At 38.2% G+C, this 15,418-nt stretch overlaps 1 protein-coding gene across 1 annotated transcript in view; it reads right to left on the bottom strand.

Moving 5' to 3' along the window:
• PARG (poly(ADP-ribose) glycohydrolase) overlaps nt 1-15,325 on the bottom strand; it is a 124,257-nt gene extending 108,932 nt beyond the window's left edge. The window contains exons 1-6 of the mRNA XM_069461174.1: nt 14,870-15,325; nt 9,045-9,111; nt 7,473-8,459; nt 6,029-6,212; nt 732-854; nt 526-609 (exon numbers count right to left, since the gene is read on the bottom strand). Coding sequence (XP_069317275.1) covers nt 526-609; nt 732-854; nt 6,029-6,212; nt 7,473-8,459; nt 9,045-9,111; nt 14,870-15,089 — 1,665 coding nt within the window. The 5' untranslated portion in view covers nt 15,090-15,325. The remainder of the gene's footprint in view (nt 1-525; nt 610-731; nt 855-6,028; nt 6,213-7,472; nt 8,460-9,044; nt 9,112-14,869) is intronic.
• Nucleotides 15,326-15,418: the final 93 nt, after the last annotated feature.

The raw sequence follows: 15,418 nt of genomic DNA, 5'->3' as shown, positions 1-15,418 counted from the left end.
ATTATTGCCAAAATATAAGATTAATAAATAAATTAGTAAACTACTAGAAGCTATATTGAGAGCAATAAAAAACAATGCTTAATGTATACTTTAATCATTAAGAAACTCAGCTTCCCTTTGGGCAAATACTGCTGAAGTCATAATTCTTTCCTGATTTACTTTTAAAGACATTTCAGCAACATTAAGCAACAATTTTAAAACAAAAAATAAAGAGAAGCCTAGACTGAAGGAAACTGGATGGGGAATCAAGAAACAAAGGTCTTATTCCTGGTTCTCCAAATTATTGTGTGTGGCTCCAGGCAAGTCATTTACAACTCTCAATTCTTCTACTCATTTCTTAGTGACAGAGTGGGAAGCAAGAATGTCTTTAAGGAATGTTCCTTAGTGCCAGGAAGCAAGCACTCTGCAAATGAAGAATGCTGTTACCTGATTCTATTAAGATTTATAAATGTCTTAGAGGGAGAAGACACAGGCCTCATCTCTAAGAGCTACATGTAAGAGACAAGAATAGCAAAAAGAACATACCTTCAGGTTTTGGGGTCGTGTAAATTTGTTGAGAAGAGCAGTTTGAATAAGCTCCCACCGGCTCCCTGCAGTTCGCTCACCATTCTTTTAGGAAAAAGAAAAACACAGGAGGAAGCCATTCTAAGTTCTTTTGCATCATGGAATTAGAAACAATCAAGTACCAAACTATCTGTCAAAGACTAAAAGAACCTCAGTTTTGTTCTTACCTCATCTTCCACAGGGTACAAATTTTGTTCTGAACAAGGCATCTTAACATGCTTGTTATCCCACAAATCTTTATAATGTGTTGGAAAAGGTTTAGGAACTTCTCCTGCTCGCAAAAGATCTACCTGAAATAGAGGGTAAACAAGAAATTGTAAGTGCATAAAAACTAAGTGTACCCTCTATAAAATAATCCAAAGAAAGTATCCAAAGCAAATGCTCTAAAATAGAGACCAGTTCCTAGGCAAGAAATCTCAACAGATCTCATCAGCTGTTCCCACCCTCACCTCCATTCAATCAGTTTACAAGTCACCATGTTCTGTGCATTCCATCTTCACCCCATCTAGGCCTCAGGGCCTCATCATTCCTTGCCTGAACTTCTGCCAATAGCCTCCTGTCCTTCTCTCTAACTACAACTGCTCCCAGACACATTCGGCCCCCCATAAAACCCTTATTCTCACTTAGGAATAACATTATCTTCCTAAAATATTCCCAGGCTTCTAATCCTATAATGCCCATACTCTGATTCCAAATGTTATTCTCTTTTTTATATACTTTCTTACCCCAATACTGTATATACTAAATAAGCCAACAGATTTAAAATTCCTTAAACATAGCAAATTCACTTTTGTATCTATATGCCTGTGTACATACTACTGTCTCTTTTTAATATCAGTGCTACCAATACCACCTCTGACTTTCCCTTTATCTGGTTAAACTTCTATTCTCACTTTCACAGCACAGCTCCATTTTTATTTCCTCTATGAAGTCTTTAGAAACTTTTAAATAGGCAGTGAGTTTATTTTCTCATGTTTTATTAGATTATCATATTACAGCACACTTGTTTTTCCTTCCCTCATTAGACTCTAACTTTTTTGAGAATAATAACCATATTAATTAACCTTGTATTCCCGATATTTAAGACAGAATATTTAAGACACATATATGTATATATGCATATGCTACTATAGTAAGCATTAAATGTCTGAGGAAGGAGATATTTTAAACTATAAAAGTTTTAATTTTTGCCTATTTTGGATATTTCATATAAACAAAATCATACACTATGTGGCCTTTTATGTCTGGCTTCTTTCAATTAGCATAATGTTTTCAAGGTTCATCCATGTGGTAGCATGTATCAGTACTTCACTGCAGAGAATTAAGTAATCACATAAATAAATATAAGATCTCAATTGTATTATGCTATGAATCAAAGGTTCATGATGTTATTAGAACCTATTCTAGACAGATTTAATTTAACTGGTGAACATAGGGAAGGCTTCCTTGAGGAAGTGGCAATTGAGTTTAACTCAGGAAAAGGGAGGAAAGAAAAGAAGACTGTTCCTCAAAAAGGGAACAGATGGTCAGGTGCAATGGCTCGTGCCTATAATCCTAGTACGTTAGGAGGCAGAGGTGGGAAGACTGCTTGAGGCCAGGAGTTCAAAACCGGCCTAAGCAACGGCGAGATCCCATTTCTACAAGTAGAAAAATTAGCCAGGTAATTTCTACTCAACTTTTAGAGCACAGCTCACACTCCACAATCCTGCCCAATATCACTCCCACCTCTAAACATGGTAAAGCATTCTGAATTTCAAAATATTTAATCGTATTTAGACTAAGTTGTACGATAAAAGGGATAATGTCAATTTTTTTAAGCAGTACCTGTGAAATCTATATAAAGACAGACTAATAAATGAGATGAATATTTAAAGCCACCCAGTGAGTGATGGAAATCTTCTAAAACTGGATTATGATGATGGTTGCTCAATAAATTCACTAAATATCACCGAATTGAGTACTTAAAATGGGTGAATTTTATATACCTCAATAAAGTTGTTTTTTAAAAACAAGAACCCATAGAAAGTATAAAAGAGGTTACCAGGAACTGGGGGAAGCAGGAAACAAAGTGTTACTGTTTAATAGGGACAGGGTTTCTGTTTGCAAAGATGAAAAAGTTCTAGAAATGTATAGTACAACATTGTGAATGTACTTAATGTCACTGAATTATACACAAAAATTAAAAGGGTAAATTCTGTGTTATGTATATTTTACCACAATAAAAGAAAATTAGGTTGGTTTTAGACATGTTGAGTTTGAGATACCTGCGAGGCAGTGATGAAGACGTCTAGAAGAATCTAAAGCTCATAAAACAGGGCAAAACTGGAGGAGGATTTAAGGGCACTGAACCACACATAAATCTGAACTTCAGGGACCAACTCGGTATCTAACATGCAGTGGGCACTCAAGAAATACTCTCAGCTGAATTAAAAAAAAAATAAAGAATCCAATGAGGCTTCTTAAAAATATTGAAAAATTCAATTTCATCAGACGATGCTTCATCTTGCTAATTTGTTAAATACTGTATTGAGTAAGCTATCATGTAATTCTTCATTCTGTAGACTTCTCGGTATTTAATAAATGCAGAAGACAGAAGAACTTTTTATGCCTTGGTCCAAGGCTAGGGAACCTGTGGCCTTCTAGGTCCTTAAGTGCAGCCTTTTGTCTGAATCCAAATTTTACACAATAATTCCTTTTATTTTTATCAATACATTTTTGTTTGCCTTTTATGCTTTTATTTTATTTTTAAAATGAACATATTTAAAACACCAAAGAATAAAATAAGTTTCAACAAAATAATTCTCCCAGACTGACCAGCACAATTTTAATAGTAGTAAGACATATGGGCTAAATTTACGGCTTTTATGCTCATGATTTAGTTCTAACTTCCCCCGCCTGACTAGCACCGCTACCACAAAAGACTGGTTGGCGAGAGTTTACACCAGTCTGTTATCAGCTTTTGACAAAAGTGCACTGTGTTTGTGTTTGAAGTGGAATTTGTGAATACTTGCACAGCTCAACAGTATTTTTTTAATTCTGTCTGCTTAACAGCCCATCATGTCAAAGACTAAGAGAACACGGAAGGAAGAAAACAGATCTTTTAATGAGGATTGGGGGTTGCATTATCTTGTTTCTGCTAAAGATAACATGATTTACTTGCTTTGTGATACTGCAATATCAACATCAAAGAAATTGAATGCTTTTCCTCTTAAATGAGGATGATGATGAGGACTCACCAAAGAACAGATTGACAACTTGGCAAGAAAAAGTTTTGGTGAAAACAATGCATTAAAAACATATAGTGCTGGATTACAGAATATACAGAAGGAGGAAAGGAAAGGAAAGGAAAGGAGAGGGGAGCGGAGGGGGAGGGGAGGGGAGGGGAGGGGAAGGGGAGGGGAGGGGAGGGGAAAAGGAAAAGAAAGGGGAAAGGAAAGGAAAGGGGAAAGGGGATAGGGGAAAGGAAAGGAAAGGAAAGGAGAAAGGAAAGCGGAAAGGAAAGGGGAAAGGAAAGGAAAGGAAGAAAAGAAAAGAAAAGAAAGAAACAAAGAAAAGAAACAGAAAGAAAGAAATTAATTAACTCAGTGTTAATCAACATTATAACACCCAGAAGGACCACAAATATTTTAAATTACAGGGAGAAGTGCAAAAGGTTGTATTGCAGAAATTAAAAGATGAAAAGCAAAAGCAAAGAATTCTTTTAAGCAGCAGTAAGGCATGGAAATAATGCCACTGAAGCAACTTACAAAGTAGCTTATATACTCAGGAAAAAAGGGAAGCCCTTCAGTGGTATAGAAATTGTGAAAGAATGCATTGTCCAAGTTGTAGGATGCTTAGACCCCGATAACATTTCAAAGTACAAACAACTGCCTCTTTCAAGGAGAACCATAACTGATTGGCAACATGAATTAGCCTTCAACTTAAGAACAACTTCATTCAATACTTCAAAAGGAAAATATGTTTTATTCAATCACTTTGGATGAATCAACTGATACTACTGACTCAGCATAGATTTTATACTTCATTTGGGTCATAACAGAAGATTTTCTTTGCTAGGAAAAGTTACTCGCTTTGGACACTCTTGAGAACAGAACATGGGGAATAGATATCTTCAACAACATTCAAGATAAATGTCATGAAATTGGACTGAATTTGGTAAATTTAGTAAGTGTACGTACAGATGGTGCACCTTCCGTTACAGGAAAACATGAAGGGTCTATTGCACAGATAAAAAAAATATTAACAGATCCAGATGCTCTCATTTCTTTTCATTGTGTCTTGCAGCAGCGAAATCTCTGTGCTAAAGCTACTATTTTAAGTGACACTTTGCAACAAGTTGTAAGTATTGTTAACTATATTTGTGCAACATGGCATCAGGTTGAAGGGTAAAGTATTCAGTGTGGATTTGTCACTTCATGATAAAGTGCACTGGTTATCACAGGGACAGATGTTAGCCAAAATTTTATCTCTGTGAGAACAGATAGTTAAATTTTATGAAGAACTGAATCAGCAATATGAATTACTGAAAGAATATTTCTATAGGAATGCAGCATTTCTGTGTGGTATGTCAAATCAAAATGACTTCAATATTTCTTTGCAAGGTAAAACTAAGTCTATATATGGTATGTGGCAAAAAATCCAAGCATTTTGAAAAAGGCTATTTTTTCTCAAAACACTTCTTCAAAAGGAAATCTCAGATGAACATTTTTCCCAGTTAGCAAAGGTCATTGAAGAGCAGGATGATATGTGTGAATCATTTGAAGAATATGCAGCCATTATAGACCCATTAATTGGAGAATACAATGAAACGTTCACTGACTTTGAGAATCATGACATTACACTCAAATAGGCATATCAGCCTCATCTTGTTGGTATCACCAAGGCACCTATAGCACAGATGGAACTGATTGAGCTCTCAGTAGATGACATTTTGGTGCTAAGAAAGATCCAATTGAAATATGGAAAAAATGTAGAATACCCACGCCTTTGGCAACATGTCTGAAAAATGCTTTCTTGCTTTTCAACCACTTCTTGCTGCACATCTACATTCTCCTACCTAACCCAAATCAAGATTCCCTTAAGGTTACAAATGACTGATACCCATCTAGAGGATCAACTGAAACTGTGGACCTCCGGGCTACAACCACATATTCAACGCTTTGCAACAAAAAGCAGACAAAACAAAGTCATTAAAAGGTTAGTTAACTTTAAAACTAACAAATAGCTTTCATTTTTGAAATTATTAAGTATACAGTAGTCAGATTTTTACAAAATAATGTACATTTTTAAGTATATCTAATTGGAGTTTTTTGAGTGTAGCCTTATTTGATTACAGCTAAATTAATGTGGCCTTCCAACATGAAAAGGTTCCCCCACCCCTGCCTTGGTATATTTTTCACATCAATCATATCACAGTAAACCTGGACTTCCAGTTTTCTCTTTATAGGTAAGAAGTGATACCTACCCGAATAGCTACGGTGTGATTTACAGATGGTCTTAACAGAGGCAGCCGGATCCCACACCGAGGCATTCTTCTCATCTCTTCAATAGGCGTTCCAAGCCACTTCTTATCTGGAGAAAGGTGAGGTGGAACGTATTTAGGGATCTTCCTTTCTGTTCTTTGATGTCTGATTTCACATTGTTCTTTTCTAAGGTCAAGACAAATATATTCAGTCACAAATTATTTACTGTTTTAATGCCCTTGGATACACAAGTACGAAACTTACCCAGAATGTTATTGTTTAAAGCATGTCACGCTTGTTCTCTTATTTCAATTTGTTTTATTTTTATAATCAAAAGAAAAAACTTATAAAGCATATATTAAAACTCAAGAGCTTATTCTCAATAGTCTATGGAAGAAATTTCCAAGCACATGTAAATCACCTTCTGAAAACAGAAATGTGTAATGGTTCATGGTACCTGCTACTTCTCAGGTTTCAACACAGTAACATTCAATGAAGTAAATTCACTATCGCATGCTAGAAAACTGAAATCACAGAAATTACTGAGTGGGGCTTAAGATTCCACATGGGGTAATGGCAAAAATGTAAGCTTTATAATAAGACATGTGGCCCAGTACTACCACCCAGAATGGCAAAAATGTAAGCTTTATAATAAGACACGTGGCCCAGTACTACCACCCAGAAGTTAAATGATTTCAGCGAATCCAAATCTTGGTTTTCTCATTTATAAAGTGAGTACAATACCACCTGCCTGTAAGCCAGAGCATCAGAAAAAGTGTAACATACAATGGCCTAGAAAAATGTCTGGCGAAATAAACAATAGTTATTATCAGTCTAATGTTTTCGTGTTCTTATAATTCCCATAAATTCCAGAAGGAAGTTCGTGAAACTAAAAATCTGATTTCCCATATTTATTTTAGTTTTTGTTTTCTGTTTCTGGCCTTTTTTTTTTTTTTTTGAGACAGAGTTTCACTGTGTTGCCCAGGCTAGAGTGCTGTGGCGTCAGCCTAGCTCACAGCAACCTCAAACTCCTGGGCTCAAGCCATCCTCCTGCCTCAGCCTCCCCAGTAGTTGGGACTACAGGCATGCGCCACCATGCCTGGCTAATTTTTCTATATATATTTTTAGCTGTCCATATAATTTCGTTCTATTTTTAGTAGGGACGGGGTCTCACTCTTGCTCAGGCTGGTCTTGAATTCCTGAGCTCAAACAATCCACCCTCCTCGGCCTCCCAGAGTGCTAGAATTACAGGCGTGAGCCACCGTGCCTGGCTTGTTTCTGGCCTTTTTAGAGTTTAAACTTTGGGGTCTAATTTAAATATAGCACAGTTAACAAGAAACACAACCATTTCTTTGCTTTACTATAAATTATAAATCATAACTTTGTTAAACTCCCTTATAAAGCATATTACACTACTGGAGAGAGACTCTTGATGAAAAAAATTACCTTTTGTCCTCTGCTTTGGTCAGTCTCATGAAATGATCTGTGATTTTGGAATCCTTTTTTCCATGTTGCTTAGAATTTCTGCACTCTACATTCAGGCTAGAAGTATTTCCAGGTAGTTTAGTATTTAAATCATTCATTCCAGTACAACTCTCTCCTCCTTCAAATTGGAAATGTAATCTAATTTCACCTCCCTTAGTAGAGTATCGTTTCCTAAATTCAGTTTCAGCTTCTCTTGCTTGGAACCTTGAAGGTTTATTTGCTGTTTGGGGGGAACTACCGTCTTCTTGTTCATCAAAACCCGGACTTGTCTCCTCATCTGCTTCTGAGTCTTGACAACTATTTTTGGAATTATCTACATCCATTGGTGACTCAGGTTCACTCTCCTTCTCAAATGGAGGAGAATTTCCTAGGCTACTTTCTTGTCTACTCAATTTGCTGTCATTTTTCAATCCAGCACCAACACCTTCAGAGCCAACATCTGACAACGGACTCTCTGGCACCACATCTATCTCGTCCTGCTGACAATTCACACAGTCTTCCACAGGATGGCAAGACTTACTGCACTTCTGGTGGCTTCTGGCTTCTCTGGCCTGTTCATCTTCTGCAGTCTGCTTTGCATTTGCAAGCTTTACAGGTGTCAGAAATTGTTGATTATCTCTGTTTTCTTCACTATCTGTGTCACTGTTATCATCGTTTTGGGGTGACTGATCAATGTTAGCATTACTGAACTGCTCTGGTACTAGAGTTACCGTTGGAGGTTCACTTTCCAAAAGCTGCTCCATATGTTTCCCTTCATTTTGCCACTTACACATAGTTGCAGTCTGATGCTGGTTCAAATACTGTGTACTTTTGTCAATGGGTGATTTATCAAGACTTAGCTGAGAAACATTTTCTAATTTTTCTACGTTATGTTGGTAAAAGTGATCTTTTTGTACAGAACTCATCATGGATTCTATTCTTGTATTGTTGTTTTCTTTACTATGCAAACTACAAGAGAACAGAAAGAACTAAAAACAACTTTAAGGTTACTTATCCAACCACACCCCCACAATGCACAGCAATACTTAAACTCCTTGTGGTTACCTAAGCACACAGCATTTTCTTCCACGACTCCATGTCTTTGGACATGTGCCTATAATGCCCTTTCCCCAGCTTGTGCCTCGCTAACACCTGCCTTTCCTTCAAGCCTTAAACATCACTCACCACCTTACGCAGTCTTCCTTCATGGCCCAAAGGTAAAGCTGAACATTTGTTTCTTCTATATGCTAACCACCACTGTACCTTGCTCATATCTGTACCGTTGCATTTATCACACTAGGCAGTAATCATATATGTGTTTTTGTGTCTGTGGCCACTGCTACACTATAAGTATCTTAAAGACAGTTCTGTATCTCAAGTACACAGGATAGTCCTTGGCATACAGGAGACTCTACAAAATTATTTATAAGTTGAAAAAAATGAATGAATGTAGATGAAGAAGAATAGAAAAGCAAGGAGAGAAAATACCATGAAGCAAGATAAAACATGCATATATTATGTTATCCATTTCTCTACAGAGGCATGTTTCTATACCTTTCTGATTCAGCTGTCTTGATTCCTTTGGTGTCCATCCAACTGGTAATAGTCTTTTGTCTGAAAACTGTAAAAAAATAAAAAATTAATCTATACGCATACATTCCTTCAAATAGAAAACATATACAGCACATTATACATGCAAGGCACTATGCTAGGTTCTGTGAGTTAAACAAAGATTAACAAGTAATTACCCTCAAGTAATAATAGACAGGATAGGAACATAAATATTAATACATGTGACATAAAGTAGAAAGTAACTGGAGCTGGTATGGTCTAATGAGTAAAAGCACAGGCTCTGGAATCAGAACATCTGGATTCAAATCCTGGTTCTCCCACTGGCTTCCTATTTGACTTCGTGAGGTGTCATTTCTCTATGTCTCAGATTCCTTATCTGTAAAACATGCAAATTAATAGTGTCTGTCATGAGGTTAATGTAAGATTTAAATTAAATAATAACAATACACGTAAAGTGTTTAGATCACTATCCAGCATATGCTTAGTAAACAATAGTTCTTCATCTTTATTATTAAAAGAGGTCTTGATAAGGAATTAAGGTATTTCTGAGGAAAGGTCTACCTCATGGAACAGAAGCAAGTGGGGATAATCAGCAAGATTTTCTGGAAAAAGTAGTGCTTGAATTATGCCTTGAAGAATAAGCACACAGTCACACAAAGGGAAAAGCATAAGCAAAGGCACCAATGGCAGTGAAATATAAAGAACTTAAAAACAAAATAACAGAAAATATGTTTGAAAAGTCAGTTAGGGCCACATCATGGAGAATCTTGAATGACCCACAAAGAGAGGAACAAAAAAGTGTTGAAAGTAATACTCAAGAGTTGTGATGTTAGAATTCAAATCTTGGAGGCCATAGCCATGCATGATACGTAGCCTGGAGGATAAATCTGAGGGGTAAGAAGAAAGAGCCCGTTGTCAGAAGCCAGAACAGAAGCTACTGATTTAGGTGAGTGGTTCCCAAACTATCTGGATCATCAGGATGTCAACAATAAATGCACTCTAGGGCCACATCCCTGACATAGAATCTATATTTGAGTATGATGAAGGCATGAAGGGAGCTGGAATCTGTATTTTTTTCAAAAAGTGATTTTGATAATCAACTACATTGAAGAATCATGGGCCAAGAAACAAATTAGTCCTTCCAAGAGTAGTAAAACTAGGGAGAGTCACTACAGACTTCACAATGATGGAGAAGTTAAAAGTGACATTAAGCTTTAAGGTTGAGAGACTTGAAAGATGATTAACAGCAGTAAGTAGAAATGTGAAACATAAGAGAATTGCATTTAGGGAAAAAACATGATTAGGTCAGTTCTGCATATATTAAGTTTGAGATGTCAAAGAGATAACTAGATAGAAATGACCAGAAGACAGTAGCAAAAGTATAACTGGCTCAAAGGAGAGAGAGATGCAATATAAATAAATGCAAGCCGCATTTTATAAAATCATTAGAAATAAGTGTGCTATTAATATTTAATATGTTGGACAGGGATTAAATGTCCCTCATATTTTAATACAAGAAAACATAAAATCTTAAACATTCTCAACTATTCTCTAAATTGCAATGTAAGAATTTAGGCACCTTAAGCCATAAACTCATTCTTATTTACCTGTCTCCTCAGACACCATGATATGAGCAAAACAGATGCAGGCTCAAATACATGAAAATCAACGGTTTATTTATCACTAAGATAATGGCAAAACTGAAATACAATTCAGACTTGGGGAGAATTTTATACCAGAAATGTATTCAATTGCCATACAATTTTTTTTTTTTTTTTTTTTTTTTGAAATAGGGACTCACTCTGTTGCCCTGGCTAAAGTGCAGTCTCAAATTCCTGGGATCTGACAATCCACCTGCCTCCTGAGTAGCCTGGTGGACTACAGGTGCATGCCACCATGCCCAGCTTGCCATATGTTAATAATTTTTACCTTCCACAAAATCCTAATGGTCCAACTAGTAAAAATCTTTGATTGGTATTTTTTAAATAGTTTCTTTCACAAAAAAAGTAATTATATATACTTGATATTTCTTCTTGTTAAGCACCACTACTTTAGTGATTTTATTTAGTATTTCTGCAGCAAATCAAGCTTCAGAGAAAACATTAGCTTCAGTCAGAAGGAAGACAATGAACCATTTGATTCTGAGACTTTTTCTATAATTCCATCTTCTCTATTTAATGTCTTTATATTATATCAAACATAGCTAGTTCAGAAAATCCTAAAATCACAAACTAGAAATGTGCCAAAAATTCCATTTTTTGAGTAGTTTAGAATTTAAAACACCCTTTTCCAAAAGCATAATGATTAAATGTAAGGATGCAATGGCTAGGTTTCTATGATACACATGAAGCACAGCAAGCACTACACTGATTAAGTCTACAGAAACTAAGGACTGCATATTATCATTTCGTGAAAAACCAGGAGTATTCCAGTGAAGCTGAAGGAGAAGAGGGCTCTCTCCTGCAGCCCTGACACTAAGAATATGTTCTCTCTGCAGCTTGAGAATTCTGATCATGATTCCTGAAGCCCAAGAAAGGGATAAAGGAAGAAAAGCAGAGGTGAGAAACCAATATTTCCTGCTAATAAAACATTCATTGGTCCTTCTGAGGGCTCCAAAGAAAGGACTGCTTACTGCTCTGTCCAATACCACTACTTCTGGCTTCCAAAGGTTTCTTTTCCAACACTTCACAGGTCTGTTTCAGAGCTTTATCCCTCTTACTCCTGAAGTATAAGATGATGCTTCCCAGGTTTTCTGGGAATTTCTTTAACTAGAAATACAGTACAAAAAGAGAGGCAGTAAGAAGTGACAAAAAAGATAAAGATCCAGAGTCAAGAAATCCTGGATTGAAGTGCTTGCTCAGTCACTTACTAGTACCATCTTGGTCAAGTTATTAATACTTCACTTCATTGAGCTTCTATTTCCTCATCTAGAAAATGGAGTTAACAACACTTACTTCCAAGGGTTATGTGAATCAATGACAATACAAAAATGAGACAAAATATTAAGTGCCTAGTCTCACACAGCAGATATTCAACAAATGTATTCTCTGCCAACACTTCCACCCAAACTCTTTTTTCACTGAAATCAGTAGTTCTCCAACTTATCCTGACTTCACACCATTTACACTTACAATCATTAGTAACATCACTGAGTAACCAGTGTTTTTCAATTAGCAGATCATTCAATTAACAGCAACAGACAAAGGCAAAAGGCACAAAATGTAGTAAATTCACCTGCATTTCAAAGGAATACCCAACTTCCACAAAAAGTTTCCCATAGCAACACAATTGGGTAAACCATTCCTCACTAGAATGTGAGTAGCATGCTGAGTTCTGCCTACACGCAGATTTAAAGATTTCAGTCAACATAAAAAATGTGTCCAAGAAGATAAATAATACAAAATTTAAAGATACTGAATAATATCCATTTCCCTACCCCATCTACTTCTCCTAGAGTAACTATATTTAAAAATTTTAAATGCCAAGTTCTTAAATGAATTCCACAATTTGAAACAATGGTTTTTTGACACAAATTTAGACTTCAAACATTCTGTTAATTGGCATCCTGTGTCAGGTATACAGAAAACATTTACACATGTGAAAAATAAAGCCCAAATTTTAATTTGGTACCTCTTCTGGCAGAAAACTTAAGATATAATCAGTGAAGACTGACTGCCCCCACCCAACCTGCAACTAACTCCTGCTTTACATGCAAATAAGGTTACCAGAACCACAAATTACCCAGTCACAGAAGTCAAATACAGTACTTGAAGTTCACCTTCAGTTTCCTTTCCCCATACCAAGTTCTCTGAAATCGACATCCTAAATTTTAAATCCATCCCTTCCTTATATCCTTTAAATACATTACTTACTGGAACTGTTGTTGCCTGCAACTGGTCTCCCTGTCCACATACAGTCTTGACTTTCTCTAATCCAGGGTTTTATGAACTACAAATGACCAGCACTTTTTCAATGAGTAATACAGACAACTTAAGAGAATGCAGCATACGTAGCAAAGATAAGCATTGTTTCATGAAAACATTTGTTTCAGTTGCACATATGGCGTATTTACCAGGTTACATATATATCCTGCTGTGTGTACCAGATAAAAGTTATACTGTTGGTTGTAGTCAGAAAAGTCCAAAGCCACTGCTTAAAGCCATAATTTCTACAATATTAACCATATGGTATTCCCTTGCTTAGAAGCTTTTTAGTGGCCCCCCATTAACCACAGAATAAAGTTCAAATCCTTGAAATAGAACTTGAGTTTGTCCATGAAGAGTTCTTGCCTGCCACCCAGCCTCATTTAACACTGTCATCCTATGCTCCAGTCCTACCAACTTTTGCATGTGCTATTCTCTCTGCCTAATTCTTTTTTCTCTTGATATATACAGCAAATCCTGCTCATCCTTCAAAACTTAGTGTAAGTCTGCTCCCCACTTCCTCTAAGTCCTAAGACATCTAAGTGCACATCATGCAATAGAGGACTAACTGACCTCTTCCCAGACTTACACTGTTGACCACTGCAACCTTTTTGAAATGCTTTCTTTTACGCATGACACAATACAAGCCAGGCTTTCCTCCTACCTCTAGGGCTGCTTCTCTTCCAGTCTACCTTTAAATGTTGGTGTTCCTAAAGATTCTGTCCTAGGTCACCTTTACTTTCTCTACATGCTTATACGATCTAATCTACGCCCACAGCATCCATCAATCATGTTTTTGCCAAAAACTCCCTAATCTATTTCTCCAGCACAGACATATTTCCTCTGAGGTACAAACCCAAGTTTCTTAAATCTATCCACTTCTCCCCTTCCCTACAGCCCTCATCTAAGTCTAAGTCATGTTTATCTCCCATCCAGACTAATTCACCTAGTCTTGGGCCTCCACTTGTGCTCCCTTTCAATCCATTCTTCATTTTCCACACACTAGCCACAGGGACTTTTCAACAAACAAAAAAATCTAATTGAGTCATTCCTGTACTAAAAACCTTTGAATGGCTTCTCATTGCCCTTTCGGATAAAGTTAAAAATCCTTAGCGCTGTCTACGTATCCAATTTGATCTTTTTCTAGCCTTCCGCAGCCCCATCTCTCACTACTCTCCTCTGTTCACTCTATGCATCATCTGCACTCTTGAAACACTTTCTTACTTTCTCTTCATCGAGCTAACTCCTACTCATTCTTCAGTCCTCAGAATAAGCATCTCATCTTCTGGATTCCATAAATTAGGTTAGGTGCACCTGACTCCTACCAGAACAGTCTGTCCCTCACCTATCCAAACATCCATTACCCTTTATTATATTGACTTCTGCTATTGTCTACCTCTCCACAGATTTTAGAGTATGAAGGCGGAAGCCAAGTTTCTCTTGTTTAACACCGTATGCCAAGGACAAGTACAATGCCAACTAAGACTAACAGTTCTGTCCTGGGATAGAATCTGAACGAGTGAAGTTGCAACACCTTTCTTTCCATCTACAGGCCGAAGCACCCTACTGCTTCACACACAAACTAGACCTCCTTGGCAACGAAAGCAACTTCTCCACTAAACCTGAGGAAAGCAAACAGGTGGAGTCTCCTGCCATTTTCCGCCCTGTGAGGGACTGCTCATCGAGGCTTCTCACCCCACCCAAAGCGCCAAGAAAAATGCAGCCCCATTCCCGCAGTAGTGGCCTTGGTGAGTAAACCAGGGGACCTCACAATGGTGCACACAAGACCAGAGAAGAGTGACTGGAACCCCTGGGTCCTCAAACTGGGACCAGGAAGAGATTCGGGCCGAGGCGAAGGACAAAGATTTTTATTTTCCCACGTACCAAGCGAGGTGGCGCTGCCTCTGTGCGGTACCGCCCGCCCCGGGACGCAGCCTGGCGAGGACGGTGGGACCCTTAACTGCACATGAGCGTCCTTGGGGTCGAGGACGCGCCTCTGCCTGCCGGGAAAGCTCCGGGCGTCTGAAGCAGCCGGCGGAGAAGTTGCAGCGGCGCCCCAGCGGGGTCGCTTGGTGCAGGGCTCACAGCCGGGGCCCGCACTCATGCTGGGACCCCGCAGCGCACAGTCCCCGGGCCGGCCCGGGCGGAGAGCCTCATTCACTAACCCTGAGAGGGACGGACTGCGCCTCCTCAGCGCCTTCCCACACCATTCCCTCTCTGCCGCTGCCTGCTTCTGCAGTTGCCGATCCGCTGGCCTCCCGAGTCTGGCCCTATGCAGTCGCCTGCATTCCCTCTTCCACAGGCACCCCACCTGCCTCAGGACGCGTCGCTTTGACTCGGGCTTCGTTCACTTTCCCACCACCGGAAAGCTGCCGTCAGGCGCTTCCGGCTTCTGGGGTGTACACTGCCGCAAAGCGGAAGTGTAGCGCTTAG

Source organism: Eulemur rufifrons, chromosome 28 (genome assembly GCF_041146395.1).
Source record: "Eulemur rufifrons isolate Redbay chromosome 28, OSU_ERuf_1, whole genome shotgun sequence".
NCBI lineage: Eukaryota > Metazoa > Chordata > Mammalia > Primates > Lemuridae > Eulemur > Eulemur rufifrons.
Note: the sequence above shows the minus strand (reverse complement) of the source record. Positions and strands in the feature narration are given on the sequence as shown.